Source organism: Bombina bombina, chromosome 1 (assembly GCF_027579735.1).
Source record: "Bombina bombina isolate aBomBom1 chromosome 1, aBomBom1.pri, whole genome shotgun sequence".
Taxonomy (NCBI): domain Eukaryota; kingdom Metazoa; phylum Chordata; class Amphibia; order Anura; family Bombinatoridae; genus Bombina; species Bombina bombina.
In genome coordinates this window covers 1,363,096,450-1,363,111,403 of record NC_069499.1, presented here as the reverse complement: position 1 = coordinate 1,363,111,403, position 14,954 = coordinate 1,363,096,450, and the positions used below count along the sequence as shown (strand labels likewise).

The 14,954-nt window shown below is 38.5% G+C and overlaps 1 protein-coding gene across 2 annotated transcripts in view; it reads right to left on the bottom strand.

Moving 5' to 3' along the window:
- Window positions 1-14,954, bottom strand: part of LOC128650146 (methanethiol oxidase-like) — a 169,632-nt gene that overhangs the window by 74,491 nt on the left and 80,187 nt on the right. For both annotated transcript variants that reach the window (XM_053703868.1, XM_053703876.1), the window contains exon 4: window positions 14,633-14,818. In XM_053703868.1, the coding sequence (XP_053559843.1) occupies window positions 14,633-14,818 (186 nt within the window). The remainder of the gene's footprint in view (window positions 1-14,632; window positions 14,819-14,954) is intronic.

The window sequence follows — 14,954 nt, the reverse complement described above, 5'->3', positions numbered from 1 at the left end:
TGGATATCCCATGTAAAATTAGAAGACACTTATATCAAATCATGATCAATGCAGCGAAAAAACTCATTCCCAAAAATTGGAAATCCCCTCACATCTCATCTTTAGCAGAGTGGAAAGCAATGGTAAAGAGCACACTTATACTAGAAAAGCTCCACTACTTTAGGATAGGGAACATACACCTCTACCATGACATGATCTTTCTTTGGGAACAGTACCTAAATGCCAGTTGATTTAATAAAAAAAAAAAATAAATAATATGAAACAGGGGGGGGGGGGGGTAAGGGGTCGAGATATATGATATAGGTAATTATATGCACGGGTTAAGAGTGGTATCTCTTCTTGTGGGTGCTTGTTCTGTTGCCTCTTTTTCGCACCTGTGTATATGTTATCACCAAAGGTCTGTTTATGGTAAAAATAATACGCTGACAACAAAGGACATTCCATGCAAGACCCCATCTGGGAAACCCCCTTGACATGTTGAGACTTGTTGCAATCTTTTCATGGACATTTCGAAGAAATAATATGCACATAGGAAAAACTGTTGCTCATAGCAGCACCTGAGAGTTCTATCTGTCTTATTGTTACTTTTTTGTTTGTTTCGTTAATTTTTGTTTTTCTCTCTGTAAAAACTCAATAAATATGAATAAAAAAAAAAAAAAAGAAGATCACTCAGATGAAATTTTTTTTTTTTTTTAAATATGGTCCTCCATTTCAAAATGATGGACTCCCCTATTCTATCTGCCAGTCTCTCCATCTGTACTGGCAAAAATATATAGTATAAGAATTATATTAAATCAATGCAGCAGTGTAAACAGAATCTTGCAAACTGCTTTTAATTTTCACAATTCTTAAACGTTTTCATCTGAGTGATCTTCTTATCTGTTTGTGAGCAACAGAAGTGAGCGCTTTTGCAAACGGGAGCTGCTCGTAGACCTGTTTTTCATGCATTATTTATTTCTACTGACGACTGTACTCTTGTTTCCCCTTTATGTTTCCCCTATATTTAGTCCTGAGATTAAAAAGAAAATGTATTGTGGGCCCCAAAATTTCTAGTGGCGGCCCTGAATATTGTTAGTGCTGCTATTTGTTACTTGATATCATTGGATTTAAGACTGTGGTTTTGGTCCTTCATAGCCTGCACACCTGATGAATAATACCCTGGTGCTGGATTTTATTACAAGACCAGAGACTCCTATTTTGCACATCTTTCTTTATACTACTCAATGCAGCTTTTAAAAGTAATGATACAGAAGAAAATGAATCCAACATTAAAACAATGAAGATAACAAAGAGTTTATATAGGTATCCAATGATGATTTGGATCGGTAGCTGCTGGAACCTTACGGTAACGTGCATCGATTTTAATCTAGCAAGTATCAGTTTTGCTTGTGACAGTTTTTGTGTGCACATTGGAACGTTATGTTTGGGCTAACTGTTGTGAGCTCATGAATATGTGTGCTTTGGCCTTCCTTATACGTTCCATATTTAAAATGCTGCCCTAAACTAACAGCTATAAATGGACATTTTGTGTTGATTATATACATCTGATGCTAACTACCATACTGCAGTATTAATGACAAGTAACAGAAACAAGTATTATTCACTCTATCACCAGCTGCTCGTTGCATGAGTAACGGCCCAGGTTTTAGCTCCAATTACCCACTGCATTTGTCCAAGAACTTTTGGTCCACTACTACAGTTTCGCCATTTCTTAAATGAAATGGATACTTTGGAAAATACAGAAAAAATGGACCAATAAGATGAGTCATAGCTTCCATAAACTGTCCAATACGTTCCCCAACTTCCTCTTTCTTTTGCTGCTCGCTGCAGATAAGTCATATTTATTGCTCTGTTTTAATGTGTTTTTATTTATCATAATAAAAATGTTTACTCTATAGCTTTTATTCGTTTTATCCACTTATCTTCCCCTTTTTCTGATACCTCTTTTCATGTTCATTTCTAGTTTAATTTTTATATAAATTTTATTTCCAATTTTATATTTCATAATTTTCTTGTTTTATGTTTTACTATAATCTACCGCCACACTACAGTTTGTTTTTCTGGTGTTTTTAATCATCTTTCATTAGCCTTGCCTAGTTTCCATTGTTCCTGATGCCTTTGACGGTTTTGTTCCGTCTCGTGCGGTTGCCCGCCATCTTGTGACGTCACCATCTTCCCGCCTCCTTTTTTCTCGCCCTCTGACGTTGTTTATATCTGTCCTCTAACATCATTGTTGACTCCTTCATAACGAGTGATGGTTAAAGATATTCTTTGCTTCTTGCTTACCTAAATAATTAAATTAGTTTCATTATAACCACTAGGTGGAGGCAAAACTTTACTGTTGGTTTTTTCTTGCAGACTTTGCTTATTCAGTCTGAGGGAAAGTTTATTCATAAAACATATATTTTTCTGTCATTTTGAATAACTGTTTTTCAGAGGTCTTTTACTGAAGTTCTTACTTACTACATTTTAATTCCAGTCATATTATTAATTGACAATTTTATTGTTAACATATATTTATTAATATATTTTTATTTATTCAATTTTTAAAAATGTCTCAAGTCCCTGAATCTAATGAACCTTTAACTGCACAGTCTGTGTAATTAATGATTGACAATTCTATGGGTAGATGACTCACATGTCAAACCTTTTGTCTCAACAGCCTAACCCTAAATCTATTTTTTTTTTTTTCAAAGTTTTTATTAGTATATTCAAGGAAATGGGCATAACAACAAGATACAATGATGTTTGATATACAGCATTATACACATTATATGGTCCAGACTTGTCGTCCGAACGTATAGGTAGAACAGGTGACAAAGAATGATGTGTTAAACAGAGATGACGTTATGTCCGGTCATACATTATTGTCTAAGGAGGAACATGGGTTTAAACATATAACTTGTGTAGATCATTAAGTCAGATAAAAAATGTTAACACAATATTAGCGTTATAATCATATAGAAATAAACTTTGACCTGACTATATTATCATGTCTGTGGTGTATCCTATAACTATTTATGTTTTCTTGTAGTTTTATATGATATTTATTATGTCGTCTATAAGGGCAATTGTGAAATCTTTATAAATATGTCTGGGAGGTAGAGGAGGACAGAGAAGAGAAAGAAGAATAGAAAATTGAACGTCGGGGAAGAGGGGAAAAAAAAAAAGGGGGCGGAAGGGAGGGGAAGGGAAGGTCTTTGTTCCCATCGGGAATCCAACTCAAGGGTACTGAGGACCTTCTTCTATAAAAAAAAAATTCCAGTACGCTAGCAGTAATTCGTGTTGGTCTAGTTTATGGATTTTTAGGTAATGATACCGCTCCAATGTCAAGAGGTCATCTACCTGGCTTTTCCATTCCTGTTCGGTGGGGATTGTTTGAGTTTTCCAATGTTTTGGGACAAGTTTTTTGGCTGCTGTTAGCATAATGAGTAAGAGTGTTTGTTTGCCTTGGCCTACTAGTCTGGGCAGAGAGCAGAATAAGAGGACCTCGGGTGCTGCGTTGATCTGCGTGCCCACAATTTCAGAGATTGTTTTGAAAACAATGGCCCAGAACCCCTTCAGGAGAGTGCATGACCACCATATATGAAGGAGGGAGCCCTCTTCGCCACAGGCCCTCCAGCAAGAGTTATTCAGTCTGGGGAACATTTTGCTTAATCTTATCGGGGTCAAGTACCATCGGCTTAACAGTTTCAGATGAACTTCTTGTACTGTTGCCGAGACCGATGAGCACTTGGTTAAAGTGAATGCCTTCTGCCAGGTGTTTGCGTCGATATCTTTATTTAAGTCTCTCTGCCAAGAGAGAGTATATGAGGGGAGAGTTGTGGGGGATGAATTAACAGTAAGTTTATATAACTTAGAGACCAAGTGTCCGGGGTAATTGTGTTGAATAGGTGTGCTTGGGTTTTCAGTTTGCCTTTATCTGTAATAAATTGAATGGTTCCTAATTCATAGGGTTTGGAAATTTTATTTCCCAAGCTGTGATAAGGGAGTTCCACATTCTCGATAATAGGGGTGAGTGAGGCAAATTTGGAAGAGATATGCATGCTGGTAGCTGTCAGTTTGTCCCATTCGGAAAGAATGTCTGCCGTGATTAGATAGTTTTGTAAATGTTTAGGTCTTTTCTGGTGGGGTGACCAAGCTAAGGTGGCCATATTGTTTAAGTTAAAGATGTTTCTGTCGATCTGTATCCACTTTTTGTTGTCACTGTTGTGTGCCCATTCTACTATATGTCTAAGTGTGATCGCGAGTCTGTAGGCCTGAAGATTTGGAACCCCCAATCCACAGTCTCTAGGTAAATATAGTGTTTTTTTCGGTGTTCTTGGTTTTGCTCCCGCCCAAATGTATTGTTCTATTATTTTCTGTAATTGAGTAACGTAGTTTTCATGTAATGGGATAGGTAGGGCTTGCATTAGGTAGAGTATCCGAGGGAGGACATTCATTTTTATAACTCCAATCCTGCCTAACCATGAAAGGGGTTTATTCTTCCAAGTGGAGATGTCATGAGTTATTTCGTTTTTTTAGGGTTATAATTCTGTTTAAATAGGTCTTGCACTGAAGTAGTCAGGTATATCCCTAAGTATTTCAGTCTATGTTGGGCAATGGGGAGATTGTATTTGTTTCTCAATTCCTGTACTATGTGCATTGGGGAGTTTATATTCAGGATTTCCGATTTGGTGATATTTAATTTGAAGTTTGAGAATTCTCCAAAAGTTGTTAATTAATTTAGTAGTTCTGGGATGGAGCTTTCTGCTTTGGTAAGTGTAAAGAGGATGTCGTCAGCATATAGTGCCTGTTTATGTTCTGTTTGCCCTATTTTGAGTCCTTTTATTTTGTCATTAATTCTAATTTTTTGCGCTAAGATTTCTATGGAAATGGCAAAAAGGAGAGGGGATAGGGGGTACCCTTGTCTGGTGCCGTTGTTGATGTCAAAGGGATCCGAAAGGGCTCCGTTCACTCTAATCTTAGCATTAGGATTGGATTATAGGGCAAAGGATAGGTTTAAGAAGGAGGCTGGAATTCCCATCGCAATCATTGCTTTACGCAGAAAAGACCAACGAACCCTATCGAAGGCCTTCTCTGCATCGGATGAAAAAAGGATCATGGGCGTCCCTGAAATTTTAGCGTGGTTTATTAATTGTGTAACTTTAAGGATATTATCTAGGGCTTCGCGTCCGGGTATGAATCCAACTTGGTCATTTGATATTAATTTCGGGAGGTATTTATTTAATCTATTGGCTAAAATTTTGGCGAGTATTTTCATGTCCGTATTGATTAGGGAGATTGGTCGAAAATCCTGGGGGCAAGTGGTTGGTTTCCCTGGTTTGGGGATTACAGTGATATGGGCCTCAAGAAGATTTTTGGACAAGACGGGGTTGACTCTTAGACTGTTAAACAAAGTAAGAAGATGAGGAGAAAGTATGTCTGTGAATTTCTTATAGTATCCTATAGTGTATCCGTCCGGTCATGGGCTCTTACCCGAGGGAGAGTCTTTAGTCAGAGGATTGGGGTCTTTAGTCAGAGGATTGCCACTAGCGTCAGAGATATTATATAGAGAACTATAATAGTTTCTGAAAGTGGAGGCTATTTGTTTATTACTCTTGGCTATGTAACCATCAGTAGTTTGTAGGAAGTGAATGTGTGTAGCTAGTTTTTTCCTCCTGAGGCACCGCGCTAGCAGTTTCCCCGGCTTGCTTCCCCCTTCATAATAATGTTGCTTTAAGTATAATGCGTTACGTTGGTGTATATTTGTTAGGAGGGTCTTTAAGTCTGTTCTAGCTTTGAGCAACTCGCTTTTAATATTTTCATTATTCACGTCTTGTTTGTGAGTTTTTTCAAGTGTTTGAATTTTATCTAATAATTGGGTATGTTTTTCTCTGGCCTGTCTGAGAATCTTTGTTTTTTGTTTTAATAGTGTGCCTCTTAGCACAGTTTTATGTGCCTCCCATTCACATTGAAATGATGTGGAGGTGTTTTTATTAATTGTGAAGTATTCTAAAAGGTCTCTTTCTATCTCTGCAAGGTTGATTGAATCGTCCAAGATGGAGTCATCTAGTCTACAAATCTTGGTGGTGATGGGGAGATCTGGCCATAATATGGAGCAGGTCACTGGGGCATGATCCGACCATGTTATGTTCCCTATTTTACATCTGTTATTTAGCGACAGGCAGTTGGCATCAGTGAAGATATGATCTATCCAAGAGTAACTATTGTGCGGAGGGGAGTAGAAGGTGTAATCCCTGAGTTCTGGATATCGTGAAGGGCGAGGTTGTTAAATGAGGTCTTAATTGCTTTTAGTACAACTTTAGGTACACACAAGGTCCCCTTGGAAGAGTCACTTTGTTTGGTCCAAAATTAGATTTGTTATTTTTTTTAAAAAGTTTTTGTGTGCTTGATTTGGGGCGTAGATATTCAGCAGTGAGAGTTGTTGACCAAAGAGAAGGCCTGTCAGAAGTATGTAATGCCCTTCGGGGTTCCTGACTGTTTGGAGAATCTGAAATGGAATGGATTTATGGATCATTATACCCACACTGCATTTTTTTTTTGGACCAGAGGCAAAACAGGCTATGGGAAAATTCGGGGTATTCCATTTAGGCTCTTTACCCCTTTGAAAGTGAGTTTCTTGGATCATAAGGATCGGGCTCTTGAGTTTAGAAAGTTCTCTAAGTGATATTGATCTTTTTCCCGGGCTGTTCAGTCCTTTTACATTTATTGATGTCATCTGTAAGGAGTGGTCTTGGAATCTGCTAGGTCTGTTAGTCATTGTCATAAGAGATGGAGAAGGGGATGGGGGAGGAAAAAAAAAGAGGGAACTGAAAAAGAGAAGGGTAAAGAAAGGAGAGAGAAAGTTATTAGGAGAGAGTGAGATTATAGTCTTTAAAGGTGAGGAGCAAAGAGTGAGTAGTTACTCAGAAGGTAGGTGAAATACCCATCTGAGAGTTGCAAGATTAGCGAGTCTCCTTCGCAGAACAGGTCTGGTTAAAGGAAAGAAAACAAGTGGGGGTAGTATCTCCTTTACCGGCAAGGAGAGGTATGTTATTAAATGCTGAATTGTCTGAAAGGCATATAAATAAAATGGGGAAGGGGTGAATATATAAGTGTGTTCATATGGGTGGACTACTTTGTATCAGTCTATTAACTCTTATGGGACAATATTAAGCTTTAGTTGTCTACAGGTGTGCTTAGAGGGTATTTAAACCTAAAAAACAGTGAGAAACAGGAAACATTCAACAAAAGGGTCTAATTACATAAGATTATTTCCTATATAAACTTATTAATGCATTTTAAGATCATCAGATATCAGTGTCAAACACCTAGATACAACCAATGCCATTAATTTCAAGGAGAAAGATAAAGACATTAAGGTATAATAAATAACAGTTTTATAACACGTTTCACAACAATCGGATGGTCCAGCATGATGGTTTTGAAATTTCTAAGTCCAGGTTAGTGTACTCTCAGGCGTAAGTTATTTTGTGTAAAGCGCTAGAGAGGAGGCAAATGGTTGCGCAGATCTGAGAAGAGTAAAGCTGCTGTTATGTGTAGTCAATCTTTTATGCATGTATCTTAGGGAATGTTCACTCTGGAGGTTCTTGTCTCATGTCGTATATGTGGTGGAGAATAACGGAGTGAGAGTTATAAAAGCAGAGTTTACTTCCTATGTGTGGAATGTCTTCTGTATAATATGGTGGTGTATGTTTTCCAGCGAGTAAATCTATTTGTCTAACTCCGCAGTATTGTCTATAGAGCGTGTGGTATATATACAGTAAATAGTTGTTAAACAAATGTAAGACTCAGAGCTGTAGTCTGGAGTCATGAAATAACAACAGTGCATAAACAGGAATAATAAATATAAACAATTTCAAGATAACAAGTAAAAGCAGTGTGTTATAACAAATAACAATTATAGGACAAGGTTACCAGCAGCCGGGGGAGTCATCCTGAGACTTCTGTGAGTTCTATGGGGAGGTAAGGGAGACCTCAAGTCTCCGAATAGTTATCAATATGTCCCAACGAGGCTAGGGGATAGTACTAGATGCAAAGGGGTACGTCCCATGGGCAGGTGTTGGTGAACAGGTGGTGGTGTGAATGTCTCCAAACAAAGTGGGGAGGGGTGCTGGTCACGTTGCAAAATTGGGTAAGGGGATACCCAGAGTGATGTATGATCCTTTATTTGGTTGCAGTCTGTGAGCTAGGGCGCCTCTCTTGTGAGCATTGTGCAGAGTCGGTAGTGTCTCTAAAGGCTGATGAGAGCGAGAGTTCATCATAGAAGTGTGTAGGGTCATCTCCGGGTTTGAAGATAGCTGTTTTATTGTTACATGTCGCGATTAGTGACACAGGGAATCCCCATCTGTACTGTATCCTATTTTTCCTAAGGATGGTGGTGATGGGACTTAGTTCTTTTCTTTTTAGGAGTGTTGTTTGGGAGAGGTCTGAGAAAATTTGTATTTCTTCGCCTGCGTGAAATATCGGATGTTTCAATCTTGCGTGTCTAATGAGTTCTTCTTTGTCTTTGAATCATAAGAATTTAACTATGATATCCCTAGGTGGGGCTTTGGGTGGAGGTCTCGGTCTTAATGCCCTGTGAGCCCTTTCCATAGGGATATCTTCTGCAGAAGGGTCTTCCCTAATAATTTTAAACAGGGCTTGGAGATAACCTTCAATAGCAGGGAGAGAGACTGATTCTGAGACTCCTCTTATTCGCAGATTATTGTGTCTGCATCTATTTTCTAAGTCTTCTAGCTTGTCAGCGAGACTGTTGATCTTATGGTCATGTTCTTGTGTGATAGATGAGGTTTTTTGAAGTTGTCTGTCAGTGGTTGTCTGTTTTTCTTCTAGAGCCACAACCCTTTGGTCGAGGACACTTATGTCCTTGTGGAGGTCGCTGAATAGAGATCTCATTTCCTGCATAACCTCCTTAATGTCCTCTTTTGAGGATAAATGCAGAATGTCATTTTTAGAAAGATACATATTATTACTGTGGTCCATAAGTTGTGTCTGGTTTGTTGAAGGTGCTGTGGGGACTGACATTTCACCTGTGGTGTTTGTGGCAGGGGCTACTGCAGGTTTAAGGCAGTGGTTTAGAGTTTTATTCGATGTCAGTTTGTCTGTCTTTGACTGCCTTTTGCAAGGCATCACATATGTAATGGAGCTGTGATTTAATTACAGGTGAGTGAGATGTACGTATGTCTCACCCCAGTCTCAATGAATTTTAATGTGGAGCGGTACTGAGGTTAGGTAGATTAATCCTAAGTAGCCTTCTAGGTGCCTATCCCTTCTTTCCAATGGTATGCGCTGTGTTATATGAGCGCTGCTTATAATGGGTGACAGTGTGTGATTTTATGCCTCTTTAGTGTTGTCCCCTCTTTTCTTCTATCCCCACTGAGCTGGAGAATTTATGGGATAGGTATAGTCTCAAACTTACTTGCGTTGCAAAACGTTTGTGCTGATGTCTCCTCCGGGTCTGTGTCTCCTTTCTTTATGTGCTGCGTTGGCAAAGAAAAGCAGCCCATGTGGAGTAAAGATGGTGACCGGGACGTCCTAGATGAGATGCGGTGTGGATGCAAGAAAGATCCGTGTAGTCACTGCTCTATATGTAAGTTTTTCTTGACCTTTGCAACTCAAGGTTTTTATGTCCTCTTAATGTAAGGAAGAGGGAGTTTCATTTGCTGCAGCCTGCTGATTTCCTATAGTCGGGTGTCTGCCGCAATAGCCGTCAGAGGATCGGTGGCTGTGTTAGCTGGAGAGTCTGATCGCGGGTTAGTAGCCCAAAGTTTGCCCAAAACTAGCAGTGTGATCTTGGGAGTACCCCCAGTTATTTAAGGGGGAAGTTATACTTTTACATGCCCTTCTTAGAGATATTTGCCGGATTTGGAGATGGGAGCTTTCTTAGAATGCAGCCATCAGCCTGCGTGGCTAAACTCCGCTCCCCTAAATCTATTTTTAAGAGAAAAAGACCTTGTTCTGTTTCGGTTTTGGCTAGTAAAAAAATTACTTTCTAAATCTCATCAGACACTTGCTGACACTTCAATTCCTGGCGGTAAAGGAAGAAAAACATCCAAAAAACCTTAACCTAATCCCAAAGGGTTACAAGTGGGATCAAAAAATACTGAGACTTTATCTGTTAAAAAACATAAAAAAGGGGTTTTATCCTCTAATTCTAATTCTTCTACTGAAGAATTATCTAATTCTGATTTTGAGGATTTATCCGATAACTTGTCCTCAGACTCAAATTCTCCTAAACCTAAAAAATTAAAGAAATCCCCCCAAAAATCTAAATCTTCTAAAAAAGAAAATTCAAAATGTTTTGATTGCCTTGGCAATCCTAGATTTTGTTCAGATGATCTTCATCATCCCAGATCATCTGAATGGTGTCCCTCTCTTGAAGTGGCCTCTTTTATTGACTTTCAATTAAAGTTTCCTCTAAAAAAAGTTGCTCGTAATAAAATGAGAGCAGAACACCCTCGTCCCCTTCTCCCCAACAACGCTTGTTTAACTCCCGAAATGACCCAAAAATTATAAAATGTATAGGATCCCCTGGTTATAGGGTTAAGAAAGGTATGGATATGGCATGGAAAACATGCAAGGACAAACTTTTAGATTCTGTTGGCGCTATTTCAAAACGTTTTGAAATTTCAGAAAAGGCTGTTATTGAGAATTCCCCTCTTGACCCCTTTTTGGTAAGAGAATGGGTTCAAATAATTCTCTCCTTTATAGGAAATACCAACACAGCTATGATTGTCGAACGTAGAAAAAATATTCTACGTAAAATAGACCCTAAAATTTGTGACAACGCCATAAATTAATTAGACTCTGACTCTAATGGTCTTCTTTTTGGGGTCATTTTTCTAAAAGACCTTAATAATTATATTAATGCATTCTCAAATTCAAATAAAGTAAGAACTTCAGTTCGTAAGATTTTTTTATCCAAGCAGTTTTTCTGACAGGGCCGGGAAAGGCAGAGGTCGCTTTCCTGGCCGCACAAATTATCAATCAAGACCTCAATTCCAATACCAACAACAATTCCAACAACACTTCCAACTATCTTTTCAAGATCCCTCTACTTTCCAGTTCTTCCCGTCTCGTTCCAGACCGTGGTTCCAAAGAGGTCAATGATCCCGGGCAAGATCTCGACCCCCTGCAAGTAAGTTTTCCCTTTCCTTCTTCCCTTCCTTCTTTCCCAGAAAATCTTGGTGGCAGACTCGCTTTTTTTATTCAAAACTGGAGTCTAGTAACCTCAGATCCTTGGATTCTTCAAACAGTTCAAGGTGTTTTCATAGAATTTTCTTCCCCTCCTGTCCAGATTGTAAGACCTCATCCCATTCTATTCTGAAAAGAGGATCAAATTCTTGTTCAGTCAGAAATTTCAACTCTTTTTAAAAAACAAGCCATTCAAATCACCAAATTCTCTCAGGATTTTTTCCTCAGCAATCTTTTTCTTGTAAAAAAGAAAAACGGTCAATTCCGTCCTGTCATAAATTTAAGGGAACTAAACGCTTTCATTTCCTATCATCATTTCAACTTTTACTTTTTCCTGTGGAGTTTACTTGCCTTCCTTTTGGCCTTTCTTAAGCTCCTTGGATTTTTACGAAATTATTAAAACCTGTTATGGCTTGGTTAAGACTCAGAGGAGTCCGTCTAATTATTTACTTAGACGATATTCTCATTATGAACCAGAGTTTCATTTCTCTTCAAAATCAATTATCCCTTACCATTTATCTTCAGGAGAATCTAGGTTTTATAATAAACAAACAAAAATCTGTTCTGATTCCTACTCAGTCCTTGATTTTTTTGGGTTTCACCATAGATACTTCCAAAGCAATTCTCAGTTTACCTTCGGACAAAATAAAAAATATCAAGAAAGAAATTTCTTGTACTCTCTCAGCTCAATTCACTCCTATCAGGAATATAGCCAGAATAGTGGGGTTACTTTCATCCTCTATTCAGGCTATATTTCCTGCTCCCCTTCAATATCGGGAATTACAACATCTCAAAATCTGCCATTTACAGAAAGGGTTTTCTTACTCTCATTTAATTCAACTTTCTCCAGAAGCCAAGGAGGAACTCTCCTGGTGGCTTTCTCATATGGAGGTTTGGAACGGGAGAGCTATTTTTGGCAATTTTCCAGACCTTATAATCTAATCCAACGGCAGCAAATCCGGCTGTGGTGCTCGTTGCGGCCCTTCTATCACAGGAGGGAAGTGGTCTCTGAAGGAGAAATGAATCCATATAAATTGTTTAGAACTGCTAGCGGGTTCTTTCGCTGTCTAGAGTTTTGTGAGGTTCGTTATCTAAACCGTTTGGAGGGTACGAAGTCCAGAGATCTGTCCAATATTACCAAAGATTTCATTTATCTGTGTTTAGACAGGAATATTTCTGTGAAAGCAGATTATATCCCAGGTCTTTCAAACACATCAGCGGATTGGGGCTCCTGCTTTCTAGTGGATTACAGCAATTCGAGACTCGCCAGAGGTATCTTTCTTTCTCTGTCTCACCTCAGAGGTCCCTTCATTCTCGATCTTTTCGCATCTCGTCTGAAATTCCAAATTCTCCCCTACTTCAGTTAGAGACCGGACCCAGAGGCAGCAGCAATCAATGATTTTCTTCAGCTCTGGCCTCCTCAAGGAGCCTATGCTTTCCCTCCCTTCTCAATGATTTTGAAAACAATTTGGGTAGTTCGCAGAGACAAAATTTCTCTTCTTCTACTAACCGTCCTTTGGCCGACTCAACCATGGTATCCTGCTCTTCTGGAAATGTCTTTCAAACTTCATATTCTTCTCCCTCATCTTCCACACTTGTTAACCAACCCAGAAGGAGTTTTTCACAATCTCATTCTTCAAGACTCCCTATGTCTCATCGCTTGATCAATTTCGGGGATTCCTCTCCTCTCGAAGGACTTTCTGAAGGAGCTAAGACTCTCATGTGAGAATCTTGGGCTCCAGGCACCCGAAAATCCTATTTTTATGCATGGACAAAGTGGTCTAGCTGGTGCATGGTTAGGAACTTGGATCCCCTTTCAGCGGATATAAGTCATATTATTAATTTCTTAACATCTCTTTTTGAATCTGGTTTAGCTTACAGATCTATCAATTTATATTGTTCTGCTATTTCAGCTAAATATGTCTTATTAAATAATTTTCCTATTGGTCAACATCCCCTTATTTGTAGACTTTTAAAAGTCATTCATTTTTGGTTTTTCAGCGTCAGACAAGAAAGAGGAAGTTGGGGAACGTATTGGACAGTTTATGGAAGCTATGACTCATCTTATTGGTTCATTTTTTCAGTGTTTTCCAAAGTATCCATTTCATTGGCTACTTATATTAACTCTGTGCTATCTTTATTGTTTTAATGTTGGATTCATTTACTTCTGTATCATTACTTTTAAATGCTGCATTGAGTAGTATAAAGAAAGATATGCAAAATACTCGTCTCTGTGTCTTTAATAAAATCTAGATTATACCTTCACAAAGTTAGGATAATCGGAATTACATTGGACTGTTTGTTAAAATGCAGTTAGGTAGGTTTAGGTGCGTGCATGTGTCAAGACCGCAATATGGCAGCAGTTTTTCAACAATACTTCTAAAGATTTTATAGATTTGCATTAGCACTAGATGGAAGCAGCGCTAGACACGTGCACACTACCTACCTAGGTATGCTCTTTAAAAAAGAATTATTTGAGAATAAAGTAAATTTACGTATAGAAGTAAACTGGAAACTTTCTTACATTGACTCTATCTGAATCATGCAAAAACTAATATGGGCTTCATGTCCCAATATCACTTAAAGTGATAGCAATGGTGCCCTAAATAATGCACTGCATGTGAAATATGGCAGCGTATACATCCGCACTCTTAGCCTGCCACCCTTCTCTAAACTAATGTATTTAATGTACACTTCCCAACATTCCTAGCTAGTATCAATGACTGGAATATTTATAGAGAAGGGAAATTGGAAAGTACAGGACAGTCAGAAGATCAAGTATTACTGTTGTGAAATACCTTGTCAAGTTCTGATCGAGAGTTTTATTTCTAAAAAACTGATAGGCCCAGAAGTAATATTATAGCCATTAATAAAATGGGTAACAAACAAACTTTATTAGACCTTATAACCAAATGACAGATAATTACAATTTCTATTAAAGGGACAGTGTACTGTAGCAGGAAATGCAGCTACTGTATTTGAAATGACAAACTAAGGTAAAGGATTGGTATGATCCATTTTACCTATGATGTGTATTAAATGGCTTACAATTAAATCATTTACCTTAGTTTGTCGTTTCAAATACAGTAGCTGCATTTCCTGATGAAAACTCCACTTACACTAAAAATGTCAATACAGCAGTAATGGCTCCACAAAAATGACATTAACCAGAAGCATCAGTGGGGGTGGGAGAAGCAGGGAGAGACGCAGAGTGCCCAGCCCTTTTTAAAGGGTGTTCCTGCACCAGCTTTAAATACAATGGACTCTTATCTGCTGCTTGCCTGAATACATTGCCCCTTTAACTGCTGTGTTTATCCATCTATATTTGTTTTGTTTTTTATTTCTGTGCACATTATTCTGATTGGAGGCTACACATTGTTTATCAATGAATAACTTGTAACAGTGTTGTTATCTGGCAGTGGCATTTCCATACCTTGTGAATACGAGGGGCTCGAGGGTCGGTTCCCACATCTATTACATAGACACGGGAAGACACAAGAGAAGGTAGGATCAGTTTGTTCCTGGACTTAGAAGGTTCTCCAAAGCAGCTGCTGCAGGCGTTCCAGCCGCTGTGGTGCAGCTCATCATTAAGGTTGGGCATTGGCAGGCGGTGAATAACCTGCAGAATAAGTCAAACTGATTTATTATTGCCAAAACAGATCTCCCTTCATGATTAAACTACATATCCCCTAAGATCACGCTCCAATGCTTAAATACATTGCTGCAAATTAAGCAGCTTGTTCAGATTATTTGTA